The sequence below is a fragment of the Panthera onca genome, chromosome D3 (genome assembly GCF_046562875.1).
Source record: "Panthera onca isolate mPanOnc1 chromosome D3, mPanOnc1 haplotype 2, whole genome shotgun sequence".
Lineage (NCBI taxonomy): Eukaryota > Metazoa > Chordata > Mammalia > Carnivora > Felidae > Panthera > Panthera onca.
This window is the reverse complement of record NC_138350.1, coordinates 34781544-34795041: the sequence shown is the minus strand read 5'-3', so window position 1 is coordinate 34795041 and position 13498 is coordinate 34781544. Positions and strand designations below refer to the sequence as shown.

The 13498-nt window shown below is 49.3% G+C and overlaps 1 protein-coding gene across 6 annotated transcripts in view; it reads left to right on the top strand.

Annotated features, from left to right (window-relative positions):
• MTCL1 (microtubule crosslinking factor 1) overlaps positions 1-12936 on the top strand; it is a 135347-nt gene extending 122411 nt beyond the window's left edge. For 4 of the 6 annotated variants that reach the window (XM_078435418.2, XM_078435417.2, XM_060613267.3 and 1 more), the window contains one exon: positions 6336-12936. In XM_078435418.2, coding sequence (XP_078291544.2) covers positions 6336-6530 — 195 coding nt within the window. In that variant the 3' untranslated portion in view covers positions 6531-12936. Of the gene's footprint in view, positions 1-3550; positions 3608-6335 lie in introns of all 6 variants that reach the window. The other 2 variants (XM_060613272.3, XM_060613273.3) reach the window with 1 other exon arrangement.
• Positions 12937-13498: the final 562 nt, after the last annotated feature.

The following is a 13498-nucleotide window of genomic DNA, read 5'->3' as shown; positions in this document are numbered from 1 at the left end:
TCTGTTTAAATGTCAGGAAAACACATGTAAACCGGGGATTGTGCTAGGTCATCTGACTTCAAGAATCTTTGTCCATAACAGGCTCTTGTGAGCTCGCAAGATACAGAGTTTATGGGAGACTGGAATAGGCAGAAACACAGGCCCCGAGCCACTTCTAAAGAAAAGTTCTTATTATTGTCCTCAGCGATCTTCTGAGGACAGTAAAATGAACTTCTCTTAAAGACACAGCTCAGGGTTTGATTCAGGTTCTCTCACCTGGTCTAAGTGATGGATGCTCATCTGTCCATCTGGGCTTTTCACGGGGTGGAGCGGGGGGGGGGGGGGGGAGGGGGAGGGTTATAATTCGCCCTCTTTCTCTGTGAATTTGTGTCCTAGAAATGTGTGTGTGTGTGAAGTGTGTGCTCCATCCAGATCTTTAGCCACGGTAACACAAGAAGTGTGCCAGAGAGGGTGTGGTGGCGTGGATGCTAGAACGTCCTTCGGCAGGAACGTATGAGAATGTCTGGGTTCCAGTGCTGGCTTCAGTACAGAATAGCAGTCCTCTGTGTCCCCCCAAATTCCGTACCCTCTGCAACCATGAATCTCTCTAGCAGTAACCAGGTGAGACAGACAGATATGATCAAAATCCTGTCTTCAGACAATGTGATTGTTACTGTTCCCCTTTGCCTCACTTATTATCATCATGTTATATATGACCACACATAATGTCAGCTGTTACTATTACGCGATTATTATTACATCTCCCTTAACACTCCCCAATCAGTCGACCTTGAATTTTGTTCTTTTTTAAAACATTTTTTTAATGTTTATTTATTTTTGAGAGAGAGAGAGACAGAGCACAAGCATGGGAGGGGCAGAGAGAGGGGGAGACACAGAATCCAAAGCAGGCTCCAGACTCTGCTGTCGGCACAGAGCCCGACGCAGGGCTTGAGCCCACAAACTGCGAGATCATGACCTGAACTGAAGCCGGATACTTATCCTACTGAGCCACCCAGATGCCCCTGAGTTTTGTTCTTTTTTACTTAAGTTTATTTTATTTATTTTGATTATCTCAAAATATTATTTATTTATTTATCTCACTGGCGGGAGAGGGGCGGAGGGAGAGAGAATCCCAAGCAGGCTTCACGCTCAGCGCAGAGCCCGACGTGGGGCGCAAACTCCCAAATTGTGAGATCATGACCTGAGCCAAAATCAAGAGTCAGACACTCACTGAGCCACCCAGGCACCCCTGAATTTTGTTCCGATGCGTGTTCACATATAGTATGTCCATACCAAATCACGTTAAAAAAAAAACAATCCTCATTTCCGCCTCGTTTCCACTTCAAGAATGAGCAAAACAAAACAAAACCTGACGGTGATGTTGGGACTGGAAGGGTGAGGGTGCCAGCCTCATGCCGTGAGGAAGCACGTGCTCTCCACCCTCAGTGAGACACTGTTCGGCCAGTGAGCCCACGTGCAGACTTGAGGGTGAGGCTCACTCACCACCAGCCTGGATGGACGGACTCCACAGCGTGCAATCCAGATACCCATACCCATTCTCCAAGCAAGGCAGCCCCTGCAGACGGCATGGGTCCGAGGGGAGAGAAATACGCTCCCTGGGCTACCCCACTGCTCTGCTGCCATAGCCCAGGCAGCCCTGGCTTCCCAGGCGAGGAGAAGGGGCAGGTGTATCTCCTGTATCGTCTACCGCCCCCCATTTCCCTCTGGGGGAGAAGGATGGTTCCCAGTCTAACCCACCAAGGAGTATTCAACCCAGAATGCAGAGTTTAAATCTGAGGTAGGTCAAACCATGTCAAATTGCCAGCGACCTACAGAAATGGCAATGTCTTTCATTCAACTCAATATTGATAGCATATCGGCCATGTTTCAAACATATGAGGCTCTGTGATAGTTGTTGTATTGGTAGTTGATAGTATTGACAAGAACAAATACCATGGTTGAGTGTTCTCGGGTGACAAATTGTGTCTGCTGCGGGCTTCTGTTAACCCCCATCCTTCCAGGGCCCTCAGGTAAGTGACTCTGACTCACTACTGCAGAGAGTTTATTTGTGGGAATGTCCTACCTTCTTAGGGCTCTGGAGGAATCAGTTGAAATTAGGCTCTGTCCCAGAGCATTAACTGGATATGTCTGCAGTGCCCAGTAATATTAGTAACTAGAAATTAATTTTTAAGAACCAAAAAGGGCTCTGAGTTGCAGTGAATGCTCCAAGCCGTCTATGATAATAGAAGGACAACTGCTTCATGGGTAAATCACAGTTCTAAGGCATGAAAATGGTTTTATCAGCACAGAGCTATGCCCGCCCCTTGCCCCTCTGGTCGTATATAAAGTTCCCATTTAGATTTTCTTCTCCCTGGCTGAGCTTGCTGCAAACAGGTGATTGGCCAATTGGTAGGGAGCACAGCACATTTTTGGGGATTCAGAACCTGTGTGGAACACTCACTGGCAGAGATTAAATGTTTGCAGGCTCTTTTCCCTTTTCGGTTGGAATTTTGCGTGTTCTAGATTCCAGTGGAATTAGTCCTTGTCTGAATTGACTTACTGTATTCGGCCCATTGAAACCCCTTTATGTAGTAAGTAGTTCCGGGCTTTCATTTCCAAATCACCAGGACTAATGCTGATTGCCAGCCTGCCCTGAGCACCCCGCTCTGTGGACCCTTCCCTGAATGTTCCCTCAGACGCCTGCACAAGGGAGGGGGAGGATGTGGGCTTCCCCGGCCGGAGGCATGATGGGAAATCTCCCTGTCTTTTCTTGCTTCCACCCCATGTCTCTGTTTTCCCTCTTTTTTTATTGATTTTTTAAACAATTTTTTTAATGTTGATTTATCTTTTGGGAGAGAAGGAGAGACAGACAGAGCATGAGCAGGGGAGGGGCAAAGAGAGAGGGAGACACAGAATCCAAAGCAGGCTCCAGGCTCTAAGCTGTCAGCACAGAGTCTGACGTTAGAGCTGTTAGATCATGACCTGAGCCGAAGTCGGACGCCCAACCGACTGAGCCACCCAGGCGCCTCTATTTGTCCTCTTTTTCCCTTGAAGCCATGGCTCCAGTTCTACCTTGCAGAGAAGCATTCTCTGTGAAGGAAAAGAATAATCTGGAAATGCAGTGCTGTTCTTCCCTCCCGTGTCTAGTGGAACATACCAGAGGAAATCTTCAGTGTGAGCAGCGGTCACGTGATCATTGTGACTAAAACAAACAGCCGTTAATGCTCTGTTTCGAATACAGCAGTCGTGTGATTTCTCTCTCTCGGCACACCGACGGGTGTCTGAAATGCGGAAGGGCAAATCAGGGAAGAGCAGAAAGGAGGGAGAGGTCTGTTGCTGTTCCATGGTGAGCGTCCCTCTGCGCTCTGGACCGACTAGACCCATGCAGAGCGAGACGTGCGTAACCGGGCGTGCACCTGTCCGCTTCTGCAGCCCTCGCGTGTCTCCTCGTAGCCGTCCCTGGAACTGCCACTGGGCTTGTTGACTTGAAACCTTTACTGTTCTTCTTTTTTTAAAAAATACTTTCCAACCCACTTGCTTTTCTTTTCTTTTCTCTGTCTGTTCCGTCCAGAACCAAACTGTCTTACTAACTGCCCCCTGGGGACTCTAGCCCTGCCTGCCTCACGCCGTAAGTGCTTTCTACCTTCGCTGCACACCGTCTGGAAAGGTCACTTGTGTAACTCGGGGTTGGTATCTGACACTCAGAAGCAAGGCCAGATCATGCCAGGTAGATCTTCCCTGTCCGTAGAGCCCACCGCCTGCGCTGGCCTGGCGTTCATCTTCAGGGACAGACTGACAGGCGTAGACCTTCCCATTTGCTCACGAGTGCCGACTGCTCACTGTGCCCGACGGTTGCAGGGATGCTGCTGAGATTTCCACTGTCCTGTGCAGTTTGCAGCCAGTATGCTTCCAGGGGTACAGGGATCCTGGCTGGAGAGGGCACTGTCTCCGTCACAGAGGCCTAGCCTGCGGGGGTCTGTGAGCCACGTATTTTCCCAGTCGGCCTGCATCTGCTCGCTGGTATTTTGCAGGCACACATACACCACCAGATGCCAAAACGAGGGGTGACCATAACGCGATGGGGCGTTTCCCTGTTTTTCTACAACCACCTCAGAAGGAATAAATCCAAACGTATCTTGTCCTTCCGGGTGGTCACCGTAAGTGACATAGTAAGCGCTCAATTAATATTTGTCGGATGACTCAACAACAAAAGCATCACTTGCTCCAAAGTACAGTCTCACAGAGTTGCCTTCAGGGCCACTCGAGCGCTCGGACTGCTAAATCCAAAAGTGCAGCTGGCCCCCTCCAAGACTAAAAGCATGCTCCAAAGATAAAAGGTCACATCGCCCGTGGCAGGGGCCTCCCTGAGAAGGACAGGATCGTTTGCTTGCATGTGCTAGCGTGTTACGAAAGACAAAGTTCATTCCCCTGAACTCGTGGTCACACGTTTCTTCCTGTAGGGGCTTGCAACCAGATGCTAGTGAAGAAGTCGTGTCACGCCGTCTAATAAAAAGCCCTCCAGGCTGCAGGGGTGTTGGAAGAACCCTATAGCAGCAGCCACACCAGGATTCAACACGTGTAACACACCCAACGCTGCCCCCACGTGTAACACACCCAACACACTCCTACCCATACACAGCACACGACGCTCCTGTATACAAGATGCCACACGATGCACATATACACAGCATACGTCCATACACGTACAACACACACATACACAATGTGCACGCATATACAGCAGTACAACACAACACGCCTACACAACACGATGCCGCACATACAGCATACATACCCAATACGCTTAGACGCTAAACAACACACACAGTGCAAACAGTACGCAACACACACTCCCACACCCAACTCTTATAATGCGGGGAGCAGAGACACCAAAAGACAAATCAGTGGCAGATCTCCCAAGCCATGCATCCCCCCACCCCCACCCCCGTGCACAGGGCTGAGGTGAGGTGAGGACAGCTCACCCTGCCTAGTTTGCATTTCAGCTATTTCAGGCCGTTTCGTGGGCGAGGTCTTTCTGGTTGTCATGGCTCCCATCAGCACAGTGCTTTGCTAATCAAGGCTTCCCCATCCTGTCCTATAACACGTGCGGTCACAAAGAGGCAGGAAACGTCTAGGAGTGGTCTCCAAGGTTAACGCCATTTTCTGCCGAGCCCACAGGGAGGCAGGGACCACCTCACGCCATCGCTCTTCCAGAAGCACCAGGCCGGTGCTCCCCCTCCTCCTCACGTCGCCCATCCACATCGCCCACCAGTCTCTTCCCCACTGTCACTCCCCTGCTCCGCGGATTAACCTTCCTCATCCTGGCCTCTGCCCTTGCTTGTCGCATCTCTGTCACTCCTCCGACGCCTTTCCTGACCGGCTCTGAGAGTCTGTGATCTCTGTCATTCTTCATCGCAGTGGTTTGCCATCTCAGCTTTTTCTTATGTGAGTGTCACGGGGGCGGACGGGTTCCGCCCTGTGGGACTCACTGTCTCTGCACACCGCCACCGCCTTTCCGTGCGCCAGCATGTTCCAAGTTTGGGCACCCGTGTCTCCTGTCCTGCAGACTAGGGACAAGTAGCTCCACGTTCGTTAACACCAGAAAAGGAAGAGCAGCCCTGGAGAAGAAGTGGTATAGGGGGTTTGCACCATGGTTGGGCGTGTCCTGCAGGATCTGTTCTCCGAGGGCGTAGGATGCCTGTGACAGAAGCACAAGCACGCTCTGATGCCACTTTTTTAAGTGCTGCAGCAAGGAACAGCCATTAGAGACAACTAGACCGAAGTTAAAATTTCTGCCCGCAGCCTTTTTTGCCATGGGGGTTTGTTGAACCCACTGCCAGTCTATTGGGAATAAACACTAGCAGAGTTCACGTCGAGGTGAGTCTCGTTGTTAACATAGCTGGATAAATCATCTGTCTCTTCATGGGCCTCCAACAGACCAAAGCACAGGGAGGCTGGCCTCTTAGGGCCAGGTCACTGTGGCTAATAGATCATTCGGGGGGTCCAAAACGATGGGGTCAGCTGGGTCAGGATATGACCAGGTGGCCTGTGGCTTTCCCCACCCTGCAGAGGCTCCAGCCCAATTCTGAAGATGCTGCACAAACATACCCATCTCATGGCGTCGCCATATTTTGATCATAATTTGGTATGTTCTCATTACTGTGTCATTGATCATCCGTGTTGAACTTTTCACTTGCCATTTAAAGTTATTCTCTCCCAGCACGCTAGAACATTTTGAAGTTACCCCTGGTCCATTGCATTTAACCCGAGTCTGTTGAGAAGTGTGTGGGGAGAGTCGTCCCAGCAAGGCGTTGTCAGCCCGAGTAACCGTGTCTTTTTCTTTCTCGGCTTTGAAGGAACTACCTTGTTCCGCACTAGCTCCATCCCTAGAACCCTGCTTCTCCAGGCCCGAGAGACCAGCAAACCGTCGCCCTCCGTCCCGTTGGGCCTCACATTCCCCCACTGCCTCAGCGGCTCAGTCACCCGGAGACCCAGCCTCCTTGGAGGAGCTCGGAGAAGAGGAGCCGCCCGGGGAGAAGTCATACCTGTGACGAGAGTGCAAGTTTGCATGGGTTATTGGGGACTGATTCCCCGCGATTTGCGTAACCACACCGTCGTCATCAACCAAGCTCCGCCCACAAGGAGGGATCCAGCTTTCCCAAGGTCAAAGAATGTTTCTTAAAACACACACAGCTGCTGAATGTCCAACCTGTGAACCTGAGATGTTTCTAGAACGAAACCGTAAACGTGCCTGTAATAACTTAATTTTTTTCATAGCTCAGAAAACTATTTTTGTCTCCATCTTTTTTACACACAGTATATTAAACAAACAAACAAAAAAAGCTAGGGAAGATATAAATAAATTTAAAAAATAAAAGTTTTAAAGGTGTACATTTTAAGAGATTCTGAACACCCTTGCTCTCAATACTGACTGCCTCTCTGTTAAATTTGCACTGTTACATTTCGGTTTGGTTTCTTTCCACGTTGAATTAGAGTGTTTTAAGTTAATATTGTTTTGTCAGTGTTCTTGTTTTTTAAGAATTTTTGAAATGCTTCAGACTGTGTGATTCAGTGAACTTTTTGTAGTGAAAAAGCCATGAAGCCAGTCGACGAGACAGATATCCTCTCTACAGGAGGGGGTACACGTCAGCATTTTTGCAAAGGTACAGAGTCCTCAGCTGGGCTTACCGAATTCGCTGTATAATCCACATACTCTACTCGACTTGCACGTCTTTGGGTTCGAAGCACTGGGGTGCATGTACATACACTGCTGTGTGGTCTCAACCATCGCATAAGTGTGAGTCCTCTGTCCCACCGTAACACGTTGTGAATCCCTCATACTGTACTTTTATCGTTGTCCTCTTGCATTGAGACACAACGGCAGTGGCATTTTTAAATTATTGTTAAAGATGAACTGGCAGTATACAGTGTTTGCCCCAAATTTTCTTGTTTAAGGAAAAGCACTACGAAAAGGGTACCAAACTGGATCAAAGGATCGTGCCTCGGAGTCTGTGTGAGACAATGATGAAGTGCAAATAAAGCCTTTACAAGATGGCAGCCTGTTCCGGGACCTCGTGTTTCACGTGCCCTCCATCCCTTCCTAAGGGCTCAAGCTGACAGCTTTCCGGAGCCAGGGGAAGGAGGGGGAGGGGAGGTCATGTAAAAAAGGCAACAGCGGCCAGCACATCTCCCTGGGGACACACGGCACGTGCGTGACACGCCGCATCTTCCCTGTTCCCCGTAAGAGTGCCCTGAGGTTGATGAAAGGCACCTTCGTTCTTGTTGAAAATATGGTGGCGGGTGTGAGGAAACTTACCCACAAGCCGGAAGGTGCCCGGCCTCTCTGCCTCTCCCCAGCTTGAGAAAGCGGGCGTGGCGAATCACCAGGATGATGTTGCCTCATGAGATGTAGCCCAGCCTGTCAGTGTGCGACCCACTAGGGGTCTGCAAGGTGGTGATGCGATGCTTCCAAAGAGGGTAAGAACTACGTCAGGCCGAAGCTTCTGGCCTCGGTGTTCCGTTGACCCGGCGGTGCTGTTCTCTAGACTGGCCAACAGAGTAAGTTGTGTTCCCATGTGACCAAAGTTCCATCTTTAAGCTAAATATTTTCCCCCCGAATGGAAAATACCAACTGTTGGTGAGGACGTGGGGACGCTGGAACCCTGGTGCAGTATTGCTGGGGATACAGAATGGTGCAGCCACTGTGGAAAACGGCGGTTCCTGAAGTTCAGCAAGATGATCTACGATCCCGCAGTTGTGGCCGTAGGCCCAGAAGAACTGAAAGCTGGGACCTGAACGGATATCTGTCCTCCCCTGTCATAGCAGCATTATCCACAAAGCCAAACGGTGGAAAACAGCCGGAATGCCAAATCGGTGAATGAATGGTAAACAAGATGTGGTCTACACATACACTGGGCTACTGTTCAGCCTTAGAAAGGAAGGAAACTGTGGCACATGCCTCCTGCCACATGCGCGAATCTCAAGGCCGTGAAGGGAAATAAGCCAGTCACAAAAGTAATAAATAGTGTATGACTCCCCTTATATGAAATACCTGAAGTAATCACATTACATAGTAACATTACCAAAAGTAAAATAAAGGTTACCAGGGGTTGGGGAGAGGAAAGAACAGGGACTTAGTGTTTCATGGGTACAGTTTCTGTTTGGGAAGATGAAGTTCCAGAAACAGATCGTGGTGATGGTTGCACAACAATATGAATGTCCTTAGTGCCACTGAGCTCTACGCTTCAAGGGATCAAAATGGCGAATGTTATGTGTATTTTACCACAATAACCATTTCAATGCAAAAAATATTCGGCTGCAAACAAATATGGCTTTCGTGCCTACCCTGTGCCCACAGTAAATGCTGGAAGGTGCATTAGCATTTCTCCAGTTGGAAGCAACCACCCAGCAGGAAGAGGGGGAGTTGTTGGTACTCATAGCTGGGAAAGTGCTAGCTAGCATTGGGTGCAGTCACAAGCCAGAGCCTCCAATGGTGCCATCAGGGGTCTGCTCTGTCTCCTGGCTCTGCTCCCCTCTGTACGGCTTTACCCCAAGAGCCAGCTGCAAGGGTCCCCGGCGACTCCCCCGGAAGAGTTTCCCAACTCCTGGAGAAAGAAGATCTCTTCCCGGTAGCTCCAGCAAAAAGCCCCAGGAATGACAAATCTATGTCTCCTGAAACTCACACGTGTTGCCCTGAGCCAATCGGTGACACATTTACCCAGCAAAGGAGAACCAGGGGGTTAGCAGGATAGAGGGGAAGGTGCCTAGCAGACAGTGAAGGCTGTATACGACCGCAGGGCAGCCCAGAGTTAAAAGGAGAGGTCTGGTCATCACAGAGAACGTGCTATCTGGTTGGAGGAGATAAAATTCCAAAGCATTGCACCAAAATGCTAAAATGCTGTGGTATAGGGGCGCCTGGGTGGCTCAGTTGGTTGAGCTTCCGACTTCAACCCAAGTCACGATCTCACAGTTCATGAGTTCGAGATCCGCATCCGGCTCTCTGCTGTCAGTGTAGAGCCCACTTGAGATCCTCTATCCCCTTCTCTTTCTACCCCTCCCTCACTCTCTCTCTCTCTTTTTCTCAAAAATAAATAAACATAAAAAAAAGAAAAAAAAATTTAAATGCTATGGTGTAAATCCTAAGTAAAGTAGGGCTTGAGTTGGACCTCGAGGAAGGGCAGGATTTCAGCGTGAAGGCAGGAGAGGTTGTTGGGTGGATGAACAGTGGGAGCAGAGCTGTGAAGTGGTGTAATAACTACATCTGACTAGGGCGATGACACGCTTAAGGGGCTGCAAGCCGACCCCGGAGTAAGCAAAGCGTCAAGTGCAGTCACAATCCAGAGCCTTGAGGTGCCAGTGCCTTGAAAGCCAGTTTGGAACTTCTCCGACCATCCGATTCTCTAATAGTTGCGCGTATGGATTCTTGAGTCCGTTTGTTGCGGAACCGCGCCAGCTCCTGCGAAGGCAAGACAGTAAGCAGATGAAATCCTGTTCTATGCTCCTGTCCAAATGATTGTGGAGGCAGCTAAGTGGGTAATGCTGGGCTCTGAAAGGAGAGCAGGTAGCATCAGGGGCCGGCCCGCAGGAAGTGTCCGTTTATGTCTCCAGGAGCCATCCTCAATGTGCCATTTGCTTTTATGTCCTGAGGAAAGAGCCAGAAGCAGATTCCTGGAGCCCAGCGAGCAGCCCTCACACACTGAGCATGCCCTGCCCACGGGGTCACGACCAGCCTAGCTACTTCTCATCAAGTTGCCCTCGACCTGGGCTTTTAACAAGAAGACCTGTGCTTTCCACAATGCTAATTTTTATTTAGTACATTTGTGTTTCGGCCTCTTTTGAATTAAACTTGCCAGAGTTCAGCATATTTCTTTTGCTCAAAAAGTAGTTGGGAAGTACAGCTTATCACTTTCTAACTCATGGATTATTTTTAAATTGTAAAATACACCTAACACAAAATCTACCATTTTAACCGTTCTGGAGTATACGATTCGGTGACACTCAGTACACAGTGTTGTGCAGCCACCCGCATGGTCTAATCCCAGAACATTTGGAGCCCCCCAGAAAGGCAATAGGCATTTGGCAGTCAGGGCCCCCAGCCCTTGGCACCCACGAATCTGTTCTCAGTCTCTCTGGACTTGCCTGTCGAGGATCTTTCATGTAAATGGAATCACGCAACATGTGGCCCTTTCTGTCCTGCTCCTTTCACTCAGCATAGTGTTCCTGAGCTGCATACACACTGTAGGGTGTTATCAGGCCTTCATTCGTTTCACACTCGGACACTGTTCCATTGTATTGCACATTGTATGGATGGACCACATGTTGTTTATTCACTCCTATCAGCTGATGCTAACATGCCTATTTCTAAAAGGAAACGGTTTGGTCATTCGAAGCAACCTGAAGCATTCCCCGGTTGCCAAAAGGACAGAGTCCGTGAATAATTAAGACTCGAATCAGTCAACTTACGTAATGGAGGCACGTGGGCGCCTTTAACTTTCAAGCGTAATTGTTGCACGAGGCCACCCGTACACATTCTGCTCATCTTGCTTTCCTTCGATCTGCATTTGGTCCTTTCCATGTCTTTCCTTGAATGCCATGGGCACTGGAAACCAGTTTAGCAAGAAGTCAGGCTGAGTGTCATAAGCGAGCTGGTTGGCTGTTTGAGTGAATCTGAGGGCGCTGAGTCTTTGCTACATCCTGGGTCACTAGAATCAGGATGGCCCTGGGAGTGAAAAAAGCCTGGATTTGAATTTTGGTTTGAACACTTAAAGCAGCGCAACCTTGGGCCGTCTCTCGAAGACTCATTTGAAGAAGAGCAACAATAACACCTACTTCCCAGGCCTGTAAGGATCAAGGTGCTCCGTGTGCAAGATATTCTGCTCGGAGTTGCGAACGCCAGATGTGAGCAGAAGAAGACAGGTGTCTCCTTGTGCAGAGCTGCTGTTCCAGTGATGTGAACCCGCAGGTGTGAGTGTGATGGAACGTAATGGAAAGTTCCATTCCTTTACATCCGTAAAGGGGTGATACCATTTGAGCAGAGGCCCGAGCAAGAAGCAGCTGTCGGGCTGTCAGCCGGGCAGAGGGGCCGGTGCAAAGTTGGGATAAGGAGTGGGCATGGACCCGGTGTGTTGCAGGAAGCGAAAGGCGGCCCTTGTGGCCAAAACAAGAGGGAGAGACCAGGGAGCCTGGGAGAGGCCCTGTGGTCCACCGGAAAGGGTTAAGATTTTCCACTAGGTGGGGGGAAAAAATCCATTGGAAGATATTAAAGCAGAAGAGTTACTTTTTAGAAGGTTACTGTGACGTAAGGATAAAAACAGGGCAAGGCTGGAAGGCTTCCTGGTAAAAGGCAGTTGTGTTGACCCAGAGAGGCCTAGATAGTGGTTTGGCCGGTTATTCTGCTTCTGTTATTATTAGCGATTCCACCATGGCGATCACCGTATGCTGCTCGTCAAGAACTGGGCTTTAGAATCTGCTGCTGAGGATTCTGCAGGGCCCCACTGCCAGACTCCAGGATATACCCCAGTTGTTCAGATAAAAACCGAAGGAGGCCCATGTGTATTCTGCTGCCTCTCGGGCTGGGCCAGCAGGCCTGCCAATGGCCTTGGGCCAGGGAGAACCAGAAGAACCGGTCTTCCCTCTCGGTTCCCATCCCTTCAGGGCGCAGAATCACACAGCAAGTTTCATATTCCCATTTGGTTGCATTGGTTTTGTTTTTAAGTTCTGATCCTTCAGAAGGAAGTTGGCACTTCTGAGCTATTATCGATCATTTGTCAATGAATAAAAGTGGCTCGGCTCTGTAGAGAGACAACTGAGGACCCCAGACATGGGGATGGGAGGGGAGGGCTGGGGAGGCAGTTACAGGTGCTGAACAACCTAATCTAAGAGAATGGGCTAGAGGGTGGCTGGGTGGCTCAGTCTGTGGAGCCTCCGACTTTGGATTTTGGCTCAGGTCATGATCCCAGGGCAGTGGGATTGAGCCCTGCTTTGGGCTCTACACTGAGCATGGATCCTGCTTAAGATTCTCTCTCTCCCTCCCTCCACCCCTCTCCCCTACTTACATGCTCTCTTTCTAAAATACAAGGAAGGGATAGGAACACAAAGCGAGCCAACTTCGTTTTTCCTAGGCCAAATTCCATCCATTAGATTGAAAGAAGCCACTCCATTCCAATGACAGAAGCTTCTGTAACTTCCCAGAGAGCTAATACACTTCAGCATGGCTCCAGGAGTCCAAGCTTCATAATCCCTATGGTAATCCTGGAACAATTCATCACTCATCAACCACGGCCCACATTGGTCCCCTATAAATACACTTTGAAACGATTAAAAGAAAAACAAAGGTCTGATTTCATCCGATATGCTGATGAAATAGGCGCATCTAAAAACAGCTGGTGGAATTATAAATTCTAGTTTCCAAATTTCTGGAGAATGATTAAGCAATAAACAATTACCTATAAAACTGTTTATACTTCCTGAGTCATTTCACCTCGGTGCATTGACCCCCCCGATAACCTCAATGAAATCAATGTAATTTGTAAAATACATTTCATGGCAGCACAAATTATACAGTGAAATTTGGAAACAGGCTAATAAGTTATGGTCCATCAACAAGTTTGAATATTATGCTCGTTCATTTAAAAAACAGTCTTGGGGCGCTTGGGAGGCTCAGACGGTTAAGCATCCGACTTCAGCTCAGGTCATGATCTCACGGTCCGTGAGTTTGAGCCCCGTGTTGGGCTCTGTGCTGACAGCTCAGAGTCTGGAGCCTGCTTCAGATTCAATGTCTCCCTCTCTCTCTGCCCCTCTCCCACTCATGCTCTGTGTCTCTCTGTCTCGAAAATAAAAACATCTTTTAAAGTTAAAAAATAATAATAAAAAACAGTCTTAAGGGGGCACCTGGGGGGCTCAGTCGGTTTAGCATCCAATTTTGGCACAGGTCATGATCTCGCAGTTGGTGAGTTCAAGCCCTGCATCAGGCTCGCTGCTGTCAGCACGGAGCCTGCTTCAGATCCTCTGCCCCCCATCT